At 42.6% G+C, this 18,905-nt stretch overlaps 1 protein-coding gene across 1 annotated transcript in view; it reads left to right on the top strand.

Annotated features, from left to right (window-relative positions):
• cog4 (component of oligomeric golgi complex 4) overlaps positions 1–18,162 on the top strand; it is a 79,431-nt gene extending 61,269 nt beyond the window's left edge. Inside the window, exons 14-19 of the mRNA XM_072279287.1 lie at positions 767–883; positions 7,498–7,590; positions 9,917–10,000; positions 10,666–10,767; positions 15,243–15,371; positions 16,546–18,162. Of these exons, the coding sequence (XP_072135388.1) occupies positions 767–883; positions 7,498–7,590; positions 9,917–10,000; positions 10,666–10,767; positions 15,243–15,371; positions 16,546–16,680 (660 nt within the window). The 3' untranslated portion in view covers positions 16,681–18,162. The remainder of the gene's footprint in view (positions 1–766; positions 884–7,497; positions 7,591–9,916; positions 10,001–10,665; positions 10,768–15,242; positions 15,372–16,545) is intronic.
• The last annotated feature ends 743 nt before the right edge of the window (positions 18,163–18,905 follow it).

The raw sequence follows: 18,905 nt of genomic DNA, 5'->3' as shown, positions 1-18,905 counted from the left end.
TGGTTACAACATCTGAAATGCCCTCAATTAAACAGTCAGTATTTTAAGAGACTATTCATTTGTGAGCTGATTCACAATGAAATCCAATCTTTTGCCAGTCAGTGATGACTGGACACATGCTTTTAGCCACGAGCGTATATCCAGTACTGAAGACTGAGGCTAGACTCATTTCCTACTGCTCATGATCATTGTTCATACACTTGGATTTGCAGTTTATATGGTGTGCACTACTCAGTCATACGTAGCATCTCTATGGGGAAGGAGGTAAGAGGCAGGAAGGCAGCTCCTGGATAAGAGCATTTCAGAAGGTACAAGTATGAAGTCCAGATCTTCATTGTCTTGCAATGTCCTTGCCCAGTCAATTAAATTCGCTACCATTTAAAACCACTTCTTGAGGGTATTAAAAATTTCTTCTATTTCAAAAGCATATATAAAAACAAGCATTTTATTAATATTAATCTCAAGGCTAATTTTATTCCATGTTTTTGACATTTTTAGACATATTATTATGAGAGTGTTTCACAAGGTCTGTCTCATCAGTGAAGGCCAGTGTGGTACAATAAAGTTGTCTAATCTAATATCGAAGCTGCACCTATCCCTGTCAGGTGAAATTGCTGGGCTGTAGCATGGGTTGTTTTTGTGAGCTTTCTCCTTCCCTGTGCGGATCGCTTAATGTGAGGGGCAGTTCTGGGGCTGTTGTCAACATTCCACCATCTCTGGGTGGAGTGTAACTACAATGAGTTGAATTCAGAATGTTTCTTCACAGAGTGACTGTACAAAACTGTTGAGCCAAGGACTGGGAGCAGAACTTGCACAAGCAAAGATTGACAGCTGCCTGTCTGACCTGGCTGCAGTATCCAACAAATTTAAGGACCTCCTGCAGGTGAGTTGCATGCAAACTGTCCGCTCCTATTCTGTTTCCGCTGTGGCACATTTTGTTAAGTACTGAGGAGCAGATTGGAAGGCAGATTTTGGAAAGATGCAAAAACAACAGGGCTCTTAAACTTGCCTAATATTGATTAACACCTCTTTAGTGCAAAAAGTCTTGATGGGGCAGAATTTGTTATCTGTCTTCAGGAAGGATTCCTTACACAATATGTAGACAGGCTGACTAGAGGAGAGGCCATACTGGACCTAGTACTAGGCAATGAACCTGGTCAGGTGACAGATCACTTGGTGGGGTGAGCATATGGGAGACAGTAACCACAACACCATGACCTTTACTATAACCTTGGATAGAGATAAGAGCACATGGTGTGGAAAAGTATTTAATGGGGGGGTTGGAATTAGGAAGCTATAAGGCAGAAACTTGGGAACAGGTGTACTCAGGGAAATGCACAATGGAAATGTGAGTGTTGTTAAGAGAGCTCTTGCATGTGGTTCTGGATAGGTTTATCCCATTGAGGAGGGAAATGATGGTAGAGTGAAGGAACCATGGTTGACAAGAGATGTGGAACATTAGTCAAGAGGTTTAGGATGCAAAGATCAGACAGGGCTCTTTAGAATTATACTTGTGAGATGACATGACAATGGTGGGGCTCATCACCAATAATGATAAGACAGCCTACAGAGAGGAAGTAGAAGAGCTCGAGGCCTGGTGCCAGGCAAATAATCCCTTCCTTAGTGTCAACAAGACAGAGGAGGTGGTTATCAGCTTAAGGAGAACTCAAACCACTCCCCAGGCAGCATCCACACCAGAACTGGTGGGCTCAAAGACACTTACTTGCCCCAAGCAGGAAGGCTGATCAATACCCCTACCCACTAACCCACCCCACCACCACTACTTTATCATTTCCTGTCAGCCACTTGATGTACAGACCCTCCTGTACCTAGCATTACTTTATGTTTTTAAAATTTGTTTTCTTTATCTTTGTGTGTTTTATTTATATGCTGTGTTGGATCTGGAGTAACAATTATTTTGTTCTCCTTTATACTTGTGTACTGGAAATGACATTAAACAATCTTGAATCTTGAATAATATATCCAGGAAGGAACTGAAGAAGGGACTTGGGAGAGCTTGAAGGGGACATGAGAAGGCAAGTAGGATTAAGGAAAATCCCAAGGTGTGCTACATGTACGTGAAGAACAGGACAATGATGAGAAGGACTAATCAAGGATCAAAGGGGGAAGAAGCTTGGAGAAGGCAGGAGAAGGATATTCTTAATGAATACTTTCCTTCAGTAATCACCAGTGAGGGGGACCTTGACAGATGTGAGGACGGTGTGAAACAAGCTCATATGCTGGAACATGCAGAAGTTAAGAAAGAGGGTGTGCTAGACCCTGGGGCCAGATGAGATATGCTCCAGATTACTACAGGAAACAAGGGAAGAGGTTACCTTTGGCAATGATCTTTGCATCTTCACTGGCCACTAGAGGAGTACCAGAAGACTGGAGCGTAGCAAATATTATTCCTTTGTTCAAGAAAGGTAATAGGGAATTATAGATCAGTGAATCTTAAATCAATGGTGGGGAAACTTTTGGAGAGGATTCTTGGGGACATGATTTACGATAATTTGGGGAAGCATAGTCTGATTAGGGATAGTTAGCATGGCTTTGGGAGAAGCAGGATGTGCTTCATGAGCCTGACTGAACTCCTTGAGGTAGGGACAAAACAAATTGATAAAGGTAGAGCAGTGGATGTGGTACATATAGATTTTAGTAAGGCATTTGACAAGATTTCCCAGGGTAGGCTCATTTATAAAGCACGAGAATCAGGGAAACTTGATTCTGAATTGTTTTGCCCACAAAAGGCAGAGGGTGCTGGTGATTGGGTTAGGGTTCCACAGGGATCTTTTCTAGGACCCCTGTTCTTCGTGATTTTTATAAATGACTTGGATGGGGAAGTGAAATAGTGAATGAGTAAGTTTGCAGGTGTCATGAAGGTTGGTGGAGTTGTGGATAGTGTAGAAAGTTGTCGTAGGCTACAATGGGACATTTGCAGGATGCAGAACCGGGCTGAGTTGTAGCTGGGGAAATGTACCACTTTGGAAGGTTGAGCTTAAAGGCAGAGTGCAAAGTCAATGGCAGAACTCTTAGTGCTGGGGAAGAGCAGCAAGATTTTGGGGATTCACATCCAAAGATCTCCTCAAAGTCGCCATGCAACTTGATAGGTTTGTTAGGAAGGCATATGGTGTGTTGGCCTTCATTAATCGGGGGATTGAATTCAAAAGCTGCAAGGTAATGTTGGAGCTCCTGAATTCAGTAATAGTTCTATAAAATTCTGGGTAGACCACACTTGGAATATTGTGTTCAGTTTTGGATGCCTCATTATAGTCATAGTCATACTTTATTGATCCTGGGGGAAATTGGTTTTCGTTACAATTGCACCATAAATAATAAATAGTAATAAAACCATAAATAGTTAAATAGTAATATGTAAATTATGCCAGGAAATAAGTCCAGGACCAGCCTATTGGCTCAGGGTGTCTGACCCTCCAAGGGAGGAGTTGTAAAGTTTGATGGCCACAGGCAGGAATGACTTCCTACGATGCTCTGTGTTGCATCTTGGTGGAATGAGTCTCTGGCTGAATGTACTCCTGTGCCCACCCAGTACATTATGTAGTGGATGGGAGACATTGTCCAAGATGGCATGCAACTTGGACAGCATCCTCTTTTTCAGACATCACCGTCAGAGAGTCCAGTTCCATCCCCACAACATCACTGGCCTTACGAATGAGTTTGTTGATTCTGTTAGTGTCTGCTACCCTCAGCTTGCTGCCCCAGTACACAACAGCAAACGTGATAGCACTGGCCACCACAGACTCGTAGAGCATCCTCAGCATCGTCTGGCAGATGTTAAAGGACCTCAGTCTCCTCAGGAGATAGAGACGGCTCTGACCCTTCTTGTAGACAGCCTCAGTGTTCTTTGACCAGTCCAGTTTATTGTCAGTTCGTATCCCCAGGTATTTGTAATCCTCCACCATGTCCACACTGACCCCCTGGATGGAAACAGGGGTCACCGGTACCTTAGCTCTCCTCAGGTCTACCACCAGCTCCTTAGTCTTTTTCACATGAAGCTTTCTTATAGAAAGAATGTGGAAGCTTTAGAGAGGGTTCAGAGGAGATTTACCAGAGGTAGACTTTTTTCTATATAGAGTGTTAAATGCATGGAAAGCACTGTCAGAGGTGTGGGTAGAGGCAGATACATTAGGGAGATTTAAGAGCTTCTTCGATACGCACACAGATGAAAGGAAAATGGAGGACTCTGTGGGAGGGAACCTTTAGATTGATCTTGGGTTAGATTAAAAGGTCGACACAGCATTGTGGGCTGATGGCCTGTACTGTGCTGTAATGTTCTATATTCCGTCACTAGCTTCCTGTGGAGAAAGTCCTGGCCAGTGATTTCTACAAATCACCAACACCTGAACTGGGTTGTGGCAATTCCTATGAGGTCAGAAACTGGGAGTCCTGTCATGGTCATTCAGGATGTTAGCTGATGGTTTAAAATCAACTCATTGCATTTGTCTTCTGCCAAGTGCAAACTGTCAGACAACAGGCCCAACAGCCTATGTGGGTGAAACATATCACAGCCCAGTTTATTCAAAAATTAATCTGAATTGCTACAATCCTTAAACAGTTATGATGATAGCAAATAGAGCATGTGAGGTCATCCAAATACTGGCAGCAGTGGCAAATTATAAAATTCCTGTGTTACTCTGTCATAATATTTTTGCCTTGAAGAAAAAAGCAAGTCAAACCCAATTTTAATTATATAAAACATTTTTTTATCTCATACTGTAAGTCAAACCAGGGTAGGGTTTGTACAGTGAATGCTGTGGAGCAGAGGGACCTGGGAGTACAGGTACATAGTTCACTGAAAGATGCATCGCAGTAGATGGTGGTGAAGAAGTTGTGGCACACTGGTCTTCATCAGTTAGGGTACTGAGTAGTAGAGTTGGGATGTTGTGTTGTAGTCGTACATGATTTTGCTGCACTTGCAGTGTTATATACAGTTTTGGTTATTTCTGTTACAGGAAAGGTGTCATTAAACAGAGTGCATAAAATATTTTTGAGAATATTGCCAGGACTTGATGACCTGAATTAGATTATGAGAACACTCAGTCCTCTTTTATTGTAATTTAGAAATGCATACATGCATTAAGAAATGATACAGTGTTCCTCCAGAGTGATATCACAGAAGACAGGACAAACCAAAGACTAACACTAACAGAACCACATAATTATAACGTATAGTTACAGCAGTGCAAAACAATACCATAATTTGATGAAGAGCAGACCATGGGCACGGTAAAAAAAAGTCTAAGTCCCGAGTCGATCGACTCCCAAGTCCCCGATAGCAGACGGCAAAAGGGAGAAACTCCCTGCCATAAACCTCCAAGGCACCGAAAACTGCTGATGCCTTGGAAGCAGCCGACCACAGCTGACACCGAGTCCGTCCATCCGAAAACTTCGAGCCTCTGACCAGCCCCTCCGATACAGCCTGCCGAGCGCCTTCGACCTCGCCCCGGCCGCCAAAACAAGCAAAGCCGAGGATTCGGGGCCTTCTGCTCTGGAGATTCCGGTTACCACACAGTAGCAGCGGCAGCGAGACGGGCATTTCAGAAGTTTCTCCAGATGTTCCTCCGTACTCTCACGTCCATCTCCATCAAATCAGAATTGTGCACGGTCCCCTACTTGACAGATTACAGATATCATTCACCGGAGAGGCCGCGCGCGCTGCATCACGCCGCCATCTTCTCCTTCTCCCTGAGTTATAAGGAGAGGTTGAATAGGCTGAGGACTTTGTATCTCAGGGGTGATCTTAGAGATGTATTAAATCATAAGGGCATAGACGAGGTGAGTGCACACAGTCTTTTCCCAGGGTAAAAGGAATCAAAAATTAGACGGCATAGGTTTAAGTGAGAAGGGAAAGCGACCTGATGGGCAACAACTTCATGCAGAGGGTGGTAGATATGTTGAATGAGCTGCCAGAGGAAGTGGTTGAAACAGGTATAATAATAAACATCTAAAAGTCATTTGGATAAACATATGGACAGAAAAGGTTTAGAGGTATATGGGGCAAATGTGAGCAATTGGGACTAGTTTGGTCAGCATGGACCAATTGAACTAAAGGGCCTGTTTCCTTGCTATATTACTCTTTGAAAAGTGAAATGTAATAGGCATATTCCCTGCCGTAGTATTGTCAGGTTGACCTGGGACATCCGACGTATTTAACAACCAACAGATACCTCTGAAGAATTCCAATGTAATCCTCCAGCAAGTCTTGAGAATGGTGAAATAATGAGCGGATGATCATAATCATCACAGGAATACAGGATAGATGGGGTTTCAACATTTCTTTTGATAAATGGCACCCTTATAGTGAGGCATTCTTTCAGTACCAGTTTTAGCTTTTGTTATGTGCTGAAAAGGGGGTTTTGAATGTGTCTTAACACTTGGCCAAAGCTGATTTAAATATGTAATCAGGCTTTGCATGATTGGTGAATCGGTGAAATCGGTTGCCTCAGGTGGCTGTGGAGGCCAAATCTTTATGTATATTTAAGGCAGAGGTTGATAGATTTTTGATTGGTCAGGGCATGAAAGCTTATGAGAAGGCAGGAGATTGCAGCTGAAAGGTAAATGGATCAGCCATGATGAAATGGTGGAACAGACTCGATGGGCCAAGTTCTGCTTCTAAGTCTTATGGGATATTGAACCATGATCTTGCCTCGGAGAGGTTTGTGACACAGTTGAAATGTCCGGCAAGAATCCGTTTGCTTTTATGATCAAAACACATAAAAGTTGCTGGTGAACGCAGCAGGCCAGGCAGTAGGCGAGACCCGACGCAGACTGGGAGATCGCTTTGCTGAACATCTACGCTCTGTCCGCCAGAGAAGGCAGGATCTTCCGGTGGCCACACATTTTAATTCCACGTCCCATTCCCATTCTGATATGTCTATCCACGGCCTCCTCTACTGTAAAGATGAAGCCACACTCAGGTTGGAGGAACAACACCTTATATTCCGTCTGGGTAGCCTCCAACCTGATGGAATGAACATTGACTTCTCAAACTTCCGCTTATGCTCCACCTCCCCCTCGTACCCCATCGTGATTTATTTATATACACACATTATTTTTCTCCCTCCTTTTTCTCCCTCTGTCCCTCTCACTATACCCCTTGCCCATCCTCTGGGTTTCCCCCCCTCCCCCTTTTCTTTCTCCCTAGGCCTCCTGACCCATGATCCTCTCATATCCCTTTTGCCAATCAACTGTCCAGCTCTTGGCTCCGTCCCTCCCCCTCCTGTCTTCTCCTATCATTTCGGATCTCCCCCTCCCCTCGCACTTTCAAATCTCTTACTAGTTCTTCTTTCAGTTAGTCCTGATGAAGGGTCTCGGCCCGAAACATCGACTGTACCTCTTCCTAGAAAGGCTGCCTGGCCTGCTGCGTTCACCAGCAACTTTGATGTGTTTTGCTTGAAATTCCAGCATCTGCAGATTTCCTCATGTTTGCTGTTATGATGTTCGGTCTGCGTCAACAGTTTGGATTTTGTCTTTCAGGAAGGCTTAGCAGAGCTCAATGCCACAGCTATCAAACCACAGCTGAAACCTTGGATAACTGGGTTCCTGGCCATCTCCCATAACATTGAGGAGGTAAGAGCAATTAATCCCAAGCATTAACCTAACGTACTCTTCATTGCAGTTATCTCCAAGCAAAGGGATTTGCCTAAGCCACCCTGTAATGTAAATACATGCAGCCTCAGAATTAAGGTCAAATCATTTAGTTTGGAGCTGCTGGTTGACTATAGTTTGTTCTATAAACCTCCACAACATCCTTAAACGCAAAATCTCACTGTCATTTCTCCTAGTGTGTAGAAGTGTCACCTTGCCATCTTGAAACACGATATTTTACTGCTCCATGCCTAGCAGTCTATTAATCCCTCACTGCAGGTGTTAAGAAGCCTCTATCCATTGGAGACCATCACTTCACTCCATATCACTGAATACTTTTTGATTAAATGCAAAACCAATTCACTTACCATTTATAATTCATGCAGCAGTGAAATATCCTTCCTATCATTTCTGGATGTTCATATAATCATTGCTATTGAAGCTAAGACAAAATATTAAAATCCTCCTGTCCTAACTTGGAATTACACTGCTTTTTTTGCAGTTTGGGATCTAAATTAGGGTTTCAATGGGTACATTTAATGTCAGAGAAATGTATACAATACACACCCTGAAATTCTTTTTCTTCGCAAACATCCACAAAAACAGAGGAGTGCCTCAGAGAATGAATGAGAGTTGAATGTTAGAACCTCAAGGCCCCCCAACTCCCCCCCACGCATAAGCAGCATCAAAGCAATGACCCCCCCCACCAGCAAAAAAGCATCATTGCCCCCACTGAGCACTCAGACTGCAGCAGAGCAACAATAAAGACACAGACTTGCAGTACCCCGAAGACGACTAATTCACCCGGTAATTCGACCATACCACAGGCTCTCTCTCCCTAATAAGGGAAAAAGAGATGTCCCCATTTCACAGTGAGAGGGGAGATACAACAAAACAATTTGCTGATTTATGGTGTTAAAAGTCTGTTGCGTCACTTTTTCCGAGCTCTGTGCCCAAAGAACTCAGGTCCCTGGGCACAGAGCCAGTAGCCAGCTCGCTGCTTTTGATCTTCCATGTACTCCCACGACATATCAGGCGGCAGCACTGGCCTCGAATCAGCCTGTTTCCAGACCCATGAAAATCTGGCACCCTGGAGGCACGCTAGTTTTGCAGGCCACGTCCTTGACATGTCAAAAAACGGGCAGTCGTGAAGCCCTGAGAGCAGGTCCCATTTCCGCAAAGAACCGAAGTTAGCGTGTAACTCCAGGTCAGAGTCTTCAAAAGAACCTTGATAGGAAAAAAGAGATGTCAAAGATAGAAATAAAGCTGTTTCTGAAGATGCAAGCAAAGGATTCACCATTCGGCACCATCATCCTCCTAAGCTCCACCCACAAGAGCCACAGATTAAGGAACTCTGTATGCAACGGCACTGTGTGAAAACTCTCACCAAGCTGGGCACAGTGATGCTGCTAGTAGGGCCACGGCCTTGCAAAGCCAGAGACCCACATTCAGTCCTGACCTTGGGGGCTGTTTATGTGGAGTTTGCACGTTCTGTTTGTGACCACTGGGATTTCTTCCCACGTTTCCATAAACGTCTGGGTTGATACGTTAATTGGCGATCAGATTTCAGAATGGATCATGAACGCATGAACACTGCCTCACATTGTGCTCTCTGTTTGCACTAACATTTTTATATTTCCTCTGGTAAATTATATTTTTAATGTATTGCACTGTACTACTGCCACAAAGCAAACTTTTATGACACATGTTGGCGATAATAAACCTGATTCAGATTCTGATTCACTATAATTTCCCTGGAGTGTGTAGGTGAATGCCAGAATTCTGGGCGGGGTTGGGGGGGAAGGGGGCTAAAACTGATGAGGAACTAAACTAAGAGTCGTGTTCATTCGGTGACTGATGTTCTGCATGGAGTTGTTTGTCCAAAAGAGTTTGTTTCCATGCCATATCTCTGACTCTGGATAGCAGCAGTTCAAGAACATGGCTCGCTACCACCGTCAAGGACGTTAAGGATGACTTTGCCAATGATGTCTGTTTCCAAATGTTACATAAATAACATTAGCAGGTACTGCTATAGCGAATAAAATCTCACGTAATGGACTTAATACCTCAATTGCCGATGTTTCTTTCACATGCATAACATCCCAGAATGCTCTGATACCAATCTGTGGTTCTCAGGATTATGTGAAATGGATACAGAGTGTTCTTTAAAAGTGATGATGGGCAAGCAGGCAAGTGAGCATACGTCCCTCATGGTTAGTCCTGAAAAATGATTTCAAGAAGAGTCGGTTGCTGGTTTGGGATATCCCAAGCTGCAGGCTTTACACCGGCTTATTTTATTTCGTTCCAGGAGGAGTTTAATGATTATGAAGCTAATGATCCTTGGGTCCAACAATTCATCCTCAACCTGGAGCAATTAATGGCAGAGTTCAAGGTAAGTGTGCAACACTTACTTAATGTTCATGGCATGAAAAGTGCAGCTTCCCAAACCAATAAAACTAAAAATGATGGACATACTGTGCAGCAGTAGTGGGCAATGTCATTGGTGCTCTCATGTTCTGTCCCGTAGATATTAAAAGCTTGTGACTCTGCCTTGCCCTAATCTTCCTTTTCTCCTTCACTGTAAGAGGCAAGGCTCTGCATTACTGCCCTCATTCACTTGTTTCTATGCTTTATTTCTTTCCACATGGCTACACTAAAGCTCTGGATCTAGACTGAACAAGTTTTAGTTGGTAACTGGTCCGCAGTCCAGTGGAATGAAAATGAAGTACAGAAACCAGCCTCCCCTCCGTGGACGGTGTCTATACTTCTCGCTGCCTCAGTAAAGCAGTCAGTATAATCAAAGACCCACCCACCCATCCTGGACATTCTCTCCCTTCTTCCACTGGGCAGTAGAAACAATAGCCCAAACATGTGTTGATTGACATGTGTAGAGAGAGTAATTTGTCAAGCAAGAGGGAAATGGGATTGATAGAATTGTTTCCCTGTGAGTTGATGTGGATCCAATTGATTAATGGCCTTTTTCTTTAATAGTAAGGTAGGATGTTGTGAGAATGGAAGAGAGAACTCAGTACTATCCATACTTTTTATGTTCTGCAGGTTGGATTGTCCCAAGTGATCTATGATCACCTCACCAGTCTGATGACCAGCCTGATCGCAGTTGAACTGGAGAAAGTGGTTCTCAAGTCCGTGTTCAGTCGGGTATGAGCAAAAAAAATCCTTGAGTATGTTGCCACTTTGTGAACATTCCTGTGAGTGCAGCTGAGCTGACAGCTCAGTGAGTGAAACTACCATCCAGAAGGTAGATGGCTGAAATGGTGGCCATTGTCTATGGATTGAGTGGTAGAGTGAAATTAGTTCCACTTTTGGTTGGGTCCAGAACAAACGGCAACCTTGCAATTAGATACTGGAATAGTCTCAGAATAATAAAAGCTATAGAAATTTAGAGGGAGGTCTCTCCAGAGATCAGTTGTTCAGCTGTGCTGCAAGCAATTGAGATTGCAATTTTAATTACATGGTTAAGGAATAGAAAAAAAGGCAGACAAATTGAGTTAAGAAATGGATCATCTGTCTTCATCCCATCTTCCCCCTCCCACCATATCTCGGATCGAGTTCTCCGTATTCTCAAGAGGGAGGGTGAGCAGCTGGATATCGTGGTCCATGTAGGGACCAATGACGTGGGTAGGAAGAGTGTGGAGGTCCTGAAAGGTGAGTTTAGGGAGTTAGGTGCCAAGTTAAAGGACAGGACCTCCAGGATAGCAATCTCAGCATTGCTACTAGTGCCACGTGCAAGCGGGTTTAGAAATAGTAAGATAGTGCAGATCAACACGTGGCTGAAGACATGGTGCAGGAGGGAGGGCTTCAGATTTATAGATAATTGGGCAGTTTTCCAGGGAAGGTGGGACCTGTTCCGGCGGGATGGTTTACATCTGAACTGGAGGGGGACAAATATTCTTGCAGGTAGGTTTGCTAGAGAGGCTCCAGTGGATTTAAACTAGATACAAGGGGGGAGGGCAACCAGATATAGAGGAGAAGGAAGAAAAAGAAAATAGTAAAGTTGTTTGCACTGTTTGTGATAAACAGAGAGTAAGAGGTGGAAAATTTCTTAAATGCATTTATTTTAATGCGAGGAGCATTATAAGAAAAGTGGATGAGCTTAGAGCACGGATTGATACCTGGAAGTATGATGTTGTAGCTATTAGTGAAACATGGTTGCAGGAGGGGTGTGATTGGCAACTAAATATTCCTGGATTTCGTTGCTTCAGGTGTGATAGAATCGGAGGGACAAGAGGGGGATGTGTTGCTTGTCAGAGAAAATATTACAGCTGTGCTCTGGCAGGATAGGTTAGAGAGCTCGTCTAGGGAAGTTATTTGGGTGGAATTGAGGAATAGGAAAGGTGTAGTAACACTTTTAGGGGTGTATTATAGACCACCTAATGGGGAGCGAGAATTGGAGGAGCAAATTTGTAAGGAGATAGCAGATATTTGTAGTAAGCACAAGGTTGTGATTGTGGGATATTTTAATTTTCCACACATAGACTGAGAAGCCCATACTATAAAAGGGCTGGATGGTTTGGAGTTTGTAAAATGTGTGCAGGATAGTTTTTTGCAGCAATACATAGAGGTACCAACTAGAGAAGGGGCAGTGTTGGATCTCCTTTTAGGGAATGAGATAGGTCAGGTGACGGAGGTATGTGTTGGAGAGCACTTCGGGTCCAGTGATCACAATGCCATTAGTTTCAATATAATTATGGAGAAGGATATGTCTGGACCCAGGGTTGAGATTTTTGATTGGAGAAAGGCTAACTTTGAGGAGATGCGAAAGGATTTAGAAGGAGTGGATTGGGACAAATTGTTTTATGGGAAGGATGTAATAGAGAAATGGAGGTCATTTAAAGGTGAAATTTTGAGGGTACAGAATCTTTATGTTCCTGTTAGGTTGAAGGGAAAGGTTAAAAGTTTGAGAGAGCCATGGTTTTCAAGGGATATTGGAAACTTGGTTTGGAAAAAGAGAGATATCTACAATAAATATAGGCAGCATGGAGTAAATGAGGTGCTCGAGGAATATAAAGAATGTAAAAAGAATCTTAAGAAAGAAATTAGAAAAGCTGAAAGAAGATACAAGGTTGCTTTGGCAAGTAAGGTGAAAATAAATCCAAAGAGTTTCTACAGTTATATTAATAGCAAAAGGATAGTGAGGGATAAAATTGGTCCCTTAGAGAATCAGAGTGGACAGCTATGTGTGGAACCAAAAGAGACGGGAGATTTTGAACAATTTCTTTTCTTTGGTATTCAGTAAGGAGAAGGATATTGAATTGTGTAAGGTAAGGGAAACAGGTAGGGAAGTTATGGAAACTATGATGATTAAAGAAGAGGAAGTACTGGCACTTTTAAGGAATATAAAAGTGGATAAATCTCCGGGTCCTGACAGGATATTCCCTCGGACCTTGAGGGAAATTAGTGTAGAAATAGCAGGGGCTCTGACAGAAATATTTTAAATGTGATTAGAAATGGGGATGGTGCTGGAGGATTGGTGTATTGCTCATGTTGTTCCATTGTTTTAAAAGGGTTCTAAGGATTTAGGCCAGTTAGAAGAGTGGGCTGAAAGATGGCAGATGGAGTTTAATGCTGATAAATGTGAGGTGCTACATTTTGGTAGGACTAATCAAAATAGGATATACATGGTAAATGGTAGGGCATTGAAGAATGCAGTAGAACAGAGAGGTCAAGGAATATTGGTGCATAGTTCCCTGAAGGTGGAATCTCATGTGGATAGGGTGGTGAAGAAAGCTTTTGGTATGCTGGCCTTTATAAATCAGAGCATTGAGTAAAGGAGTTGGGATGTAATGTTAAAATTGTACAAGGCATTGGTAAGGCCAAATCTGGAGTATTGTGTACAGTTCTGGTCACTGAATTATAGGAAGGATGTCAACAAAATAGAGAGAGTACAGAGGAGATTTACTAGAATGTTACCTGGGTTTCAGCACCTAAGTTACAGAGAAAGGTTGAACAAGTTAGATCTTTATTCTTTGGAGCGTAGAAGGTTGAGGGGGGACTTGATAGAGGTATTTAAAATTATGAGGGGGATAGATAAAGTTGATGTGGATAGGCTTTTTCCATTGAGAGTGGGGGAGATTCAAACAAGAGGACATGAGTTGAGAGTTAGGGGCAAAAGTTTAGGGGTAACATGAGGAGGAACTTCTTTACTCAGAGAGTGGTAGCTGTTTGGAACGGGCTTCCAGCAGAAGTGGTAGAGGCAGGTTCGATATTGTCATTTAAAGTATATATAGACAGGAAAGGAATGGAGGGTTATGGGCTGAGTGCAGGTTGGTGGGACTAGGTGAGAGTAAGCGTTCGGCACGGACTTAGAAGAGCCGAGATGGCCTGTTTTGGTGCTGTAATTGTTGTATGGTTATACCAATTCCATCCACTGATCCACTGCTCGATGTGGAGCTCAGGTCCTCTACAGATCGGCCATTGGATCTTATAGTAGGAGATTGTGAGGGGCCTGGAACTGGCTTCGGTGTCTCTGGGTCAGTGAAAACGAAATCATCCCTCAGTTCTACTTCTGGCTCTAATAGATGTACTAGTGAGAACATGAAATAAGGATTGGATCTGATTTCATTGGAACACTGCTGGAGGGTCTGGTCATAGTGGGGAAAGGTACAGGTGATCAGTGCCGTGGAAGTGTATCCATGTTATAAGGCATTTGTTTGTCTGCCTCCATCTTTCATTTATCTGTCTCTGTCCCCCAACTTCTCTCCCAGTCTCATTCCCTTTCCCTACCTGCCTGTCATCTTACATTCCTCAATCTAACAAATACCTTGGAATCCGTTCTCACCACTATCCTTCTCCTCTTTATATTGGCTACTTTCCTCTCCACTCTACCCTGATGCAGGGTTTTGACCTGAAACATCAACAATTTCTCTCCTCCCTCAGATGCTGTTCAACCCACTGAGTTCTTCCAGCAGTTTGTTGCTATGGATCAGCCATGGTTTGAATGAATGGTCTACTATTCTAAAGTTGGGATTATTCCAGACCTGATTGCAGAATGAACCAATGTTAGTACAGTTAACCTCTGCAGTCCTGGAGGGGAAACTCTCAAGTTTCTGGTGACTCCAATCACTTACCCGGGACACACTGGAGGATAGAGTATGCAGTTATTGACCAGGGAGGAAGGGTAAAACGAGTGTTTTCAGGGTAGTAAGTTGAACTTCAGTGCCTGGCAAATAATCACAATCAGTAGATCTAGGAAATATGTGCTGAATGGCCAGTGTGGTAAATTTGATCCTCTAAAGTCAATAGATGAACAAAATTTATGTAAAATAATGCAGTATATTCTGAAGTAAATTCTAATTAAACACTGTCTTCTTGACTTAAATCATATTTTCTGCTATTCTTAGATTGATTTGATATCTTCTACCTAAGCAACTTTTCAGAATGCCACCTTCCATTTTATTTTGCAACCATTTCTTCCAAAGGATATTGGACAGCAGTAAAAGGACAGCAGGTGTCCTCCAGTCCATTGCCTCACTCATCTAGTTTCTACTTGTTCTGAGTCTACATTACCAAACAAAATCTTTCAATTGCCATCGATTTCTTGGGATCATCTAAATATCCTCCTGCTTTTGAACCTTGGCTTCATGTTCTCTCCTGCTCTTTTTGGTCTTTCTCAGCTTGGTGGGCTGCAGTTTGACAAGGAACTCCGTTCGCTAGTGGCATATCTGACATCGGTAATCACTTGGACCATCCGCGATAAGTTTGCTCGTCTCTCTCAGATGGCAACGATACTGAATTTGGAAAGGGTGAGTGTCTCGTACAAGATTCAGTAATTGGATTGGGTGACGGTTCAGAGGGAGTACCTTTCATGTTCTCAGGGATGTCCCCAAGCTGTTGAAGTTCTTTTGAAGTGCAGTCACGGAGCTGGGAATAATTTTCAGAGAGAAGGGAATGGTTAAAGGGCAGAATGTACAGCCTGGTAGGCTTCCTATTGTACTGGGTTTCCTAGTGGGATCAATAATAAGCTCTCTGCTATTCACAATTTAGATGTTTTGCAAAGATTTGTATCCTGTGGCGTTCAAAAGGATGAGGAGTAATCTTAGCGAAACATGGGTTCCCTAGGGGGCAACACAGGATAGGTGCCAAGCAGTTACCATTAATGGGGGCATAGTTACAGGAATGGTCATCTAGAGCCAGAAATTCAGGCCATTCCTCCTTTTCTCATGGACTGTGACCTTTTTTGTTGATGAAAGCTGCATGTCATGTTCCAAAACTGGCCTTCTCATTAGAAGATTTAGTGCCTGTTTTAATATGCTTTTGATCCCAAAGCTCCCTCAGTGTCCCATTGGATAAATGCTTCTCACTGACCAAACATTTTGAAGTGTAGGACTATCACTTCCAAAATCTTGCAGTCAATCTCTGATACCGGGGATCCTTTCAATTAGAACACATCCATTTCCTATCTGTTCTCCCACTTCCGCTGTCACAATAGCCGCCTTTAGTATCCCACTGCAGTTATAGTATGTTGTGGCAACCTTTTAATCTACTCCACAATCAGGTGTAACCAATCCCTCATATGTAGCCCATAACCCTCCATTTTTTAATCCGTGTGCTGATCTAAGAGTCTCGTAAATGTCCCCAATGTATCAGTCTCTACCACCACCCCTGGCAGAACATTCCAGACACCTACCATTCTGTGTATAAAAAAAACACTACCTCAGACATCTCCCCTAAACTTTCCTCCACTCACCTTAAAATGATGTTTTCTGGCATTAGCAATTCTCACCCTGGGAAAAAGATGCTGGCTATCCACTTTGTCTATGCCTTTTATAATATTTTATACTCACTAATAAGTCACCTCTTATCCTCCTTTGCTCCAAAGAGAGAAGCTCTAGCCCTAACTTAGTTGTAATATGTTCCAGGTTTTGGGCAAAGTGTGGATTTGCAGTGAAGGTCTCTTCTCATTTTCTGTTCCAACAGGTCACTGAGATCTTAGATTACTGGGGCCAAAACTCTGGCCCATTAACGTGGCGTCTCACCCCTGCTGAGGTGCGTCAGGTACTTGCTCTCCGGAATGACTTCCGTAGTGAGGACATCAAGAGGCTTCGCTTGTAGTGTCAGCAGCTGGGAAGACTTCACAGGGTTGGCTGTTGCGTATCCTCTTGGAGCAAGATGCAGACTACCTTATCTCCAGAGAGTGGAAACTGAGCTTCTTCGACACAGTCTGATATGCACTGAAAATTTCTCCCACACTTTCCTTCCCTTGATAGGGTGTTCCTTGAGCATTATTTCAATGGTGTCCTTGAATGTGGCTCAAGGTGAGCTCTACGACCATGCAGTTCCATGCTGTGCTGTGGAGATAAAGGAAGTTACTCCATGAATATTGCACTCTGCTCTTGAGGTTTTGCTTTAGGTTGCAGCTAATAGAGTTGGTTTGCTTCCGGAGTATGATTCCTAGACTTTTCAGAGCAGTCTTACTGTGCTGATTCCAGACCAGGAGGAGAATGATTCCACTCTGTGACATGCTGCGCTGTCTGATCTTTCTGGATTAGCAGCAGTACTGCATCTAAGTTCAACACATGACCATTTAACTTCTACATACTGTTCAGTGAATCCTGTTAGAAAATGTGGGCATGGATTAAATATCTGTAGGTATGACTAGTCCGGTGGTGGTGGGAGAAGCTGCTGGCACTCACTATGGGGAATGATCTGTCCGGTGAAGTGCCAGGGATCAGAATCCAGCTTAGAACAAGTGCATTTCTGGACTGGGATGTGAGCCCACAACCTCAGGAATCAGAATGGTACGTAGTCATGATTAACTCACCCAGTCCAAATTATACTAATTGTATAAACGGGCATGTTGTTATCTGAAGATTTCACTGACATTGTCAGAACCATAATTGAATGCCAGGCACAGGTGAAGCTGGGACAAATTGAATCACTTGGGTTACTTAACGAGATGTTAACAACATCGTTATTTAACATCACATGTTGAACATTTTTACAGTGATCAACATCAAGCAGGTGCATGGTATGTGGGCACACTATTAAATGTGAATTGTGTCAGAATTAACTGGAAACTGACTGCAAAGATTCAGGTTGGAAAATATTCACTGAGAGAGGAATCGTGTTAATATTTCAGTTTGACATTGACATTGGCTCAGTGCTTGTCACCATATCTCCAGTAATGTATGCTGTTATGCCCAACTGCTACAGCAAACGTACACTGTAAAGTGCACAAGTGAATATGGGCATTAAAATCACTTTCTGAAAATGCATCATTCCACCTCAAGCTGTGCAGAAATGGTATCTCAATGTTTAGCTGTCCAAAGAAGTGCTTCAAGCAAAGAGTAAAACAAAACTAAAATATTGCAGTTGATCGAGACCTGAAGTAAAAACAGAAATTGTCAGAGAAACTCAAGGCATTGGCTTAAAGCACAAATGCTTCCTCTGACAACTGACTTTGCATGTTCTACATTTTGTGTTCAGTATGTTGTGATGTGTTACTCAGTGTCAAATTTCCTGCCACTGGAAATAAACTATTATTTGTGTGGATTTACATTTACAAAAAAGTGAAATGAATATTTCTTGACTTCATTGAATCTTTTTCAGTGTCTGATTTCAACCACTACTCTTCTAACTCATTCCTTATTCATGTGATTCTTTAAGGAAGTAAGTTATTTGCTTTCTTCACTCATATTCTGCCTCTGCAGTGATCTACTTCAATTTGGCATTCATATTATTTGTTTTATGACCTCATGATAGAGGGGTAATATCTGCAATATGGGTTAATTTATATGTCCGCTACAACTTTTGAACACTGTTGTTCTGAAATTTGATAACTAAACATACAAGCACTTAGTGTTCTGTGATTCGTCTTTTAACAGAATTTATCCAGTAGGCTTATTCTGGGCCACAGTGGTTGGTGTCCTCTGTCAATGTCTTTGTAACTTAATTTAACAAATATCACACAATTTCAGCTCACTGAATAAATGCCAAGTCCTCTTGTACAGAATGTCTTGTATTAACTGACATATTGTTACTGTAGGATTTGAATTTGTTGCATATGTATTTCAACCTTCTTAAGTATAAGTGGCTATAAAAAGTATTCACCCCCCCTTTGAAGTTTTCACGTTCTATTGTTTTACAACATTGAATCACAGTGGATTTAGTTAGTTTTTTTTGACACTGATCAACAGAAAAAGACTTCTGTGTCAAAGTGAAAACAGATTTCTACAAAGTGATCTAAATGTATTACAAATATAAACCACAAAATTGATTGTATAAGTATTCACCCCCTTCAAGTCAATATTTAGTAGCAGCAATTACAGCCTTGGCTG

The sequence above is a fragment of the Mobula birostris genome, chromosome 15 (genome assembly GCF_030028105.1).
Source record: "Mobula birostris isolate sMobBir1 chromosome 15, sMobBir1.hap1, whole genome shotgun sequence".
NCBI classification, from domain to species: Eukaryota; Metazoa; Chordata; class Chondrichthyes; order Myliobatiformes; family Myliobatidae; genus Mobula; species Mobula birostris.
Note: the sequence above shows the minus strand (reverse complement) of the source record. Positions and strands in the feature narration are given on the sequence as shown.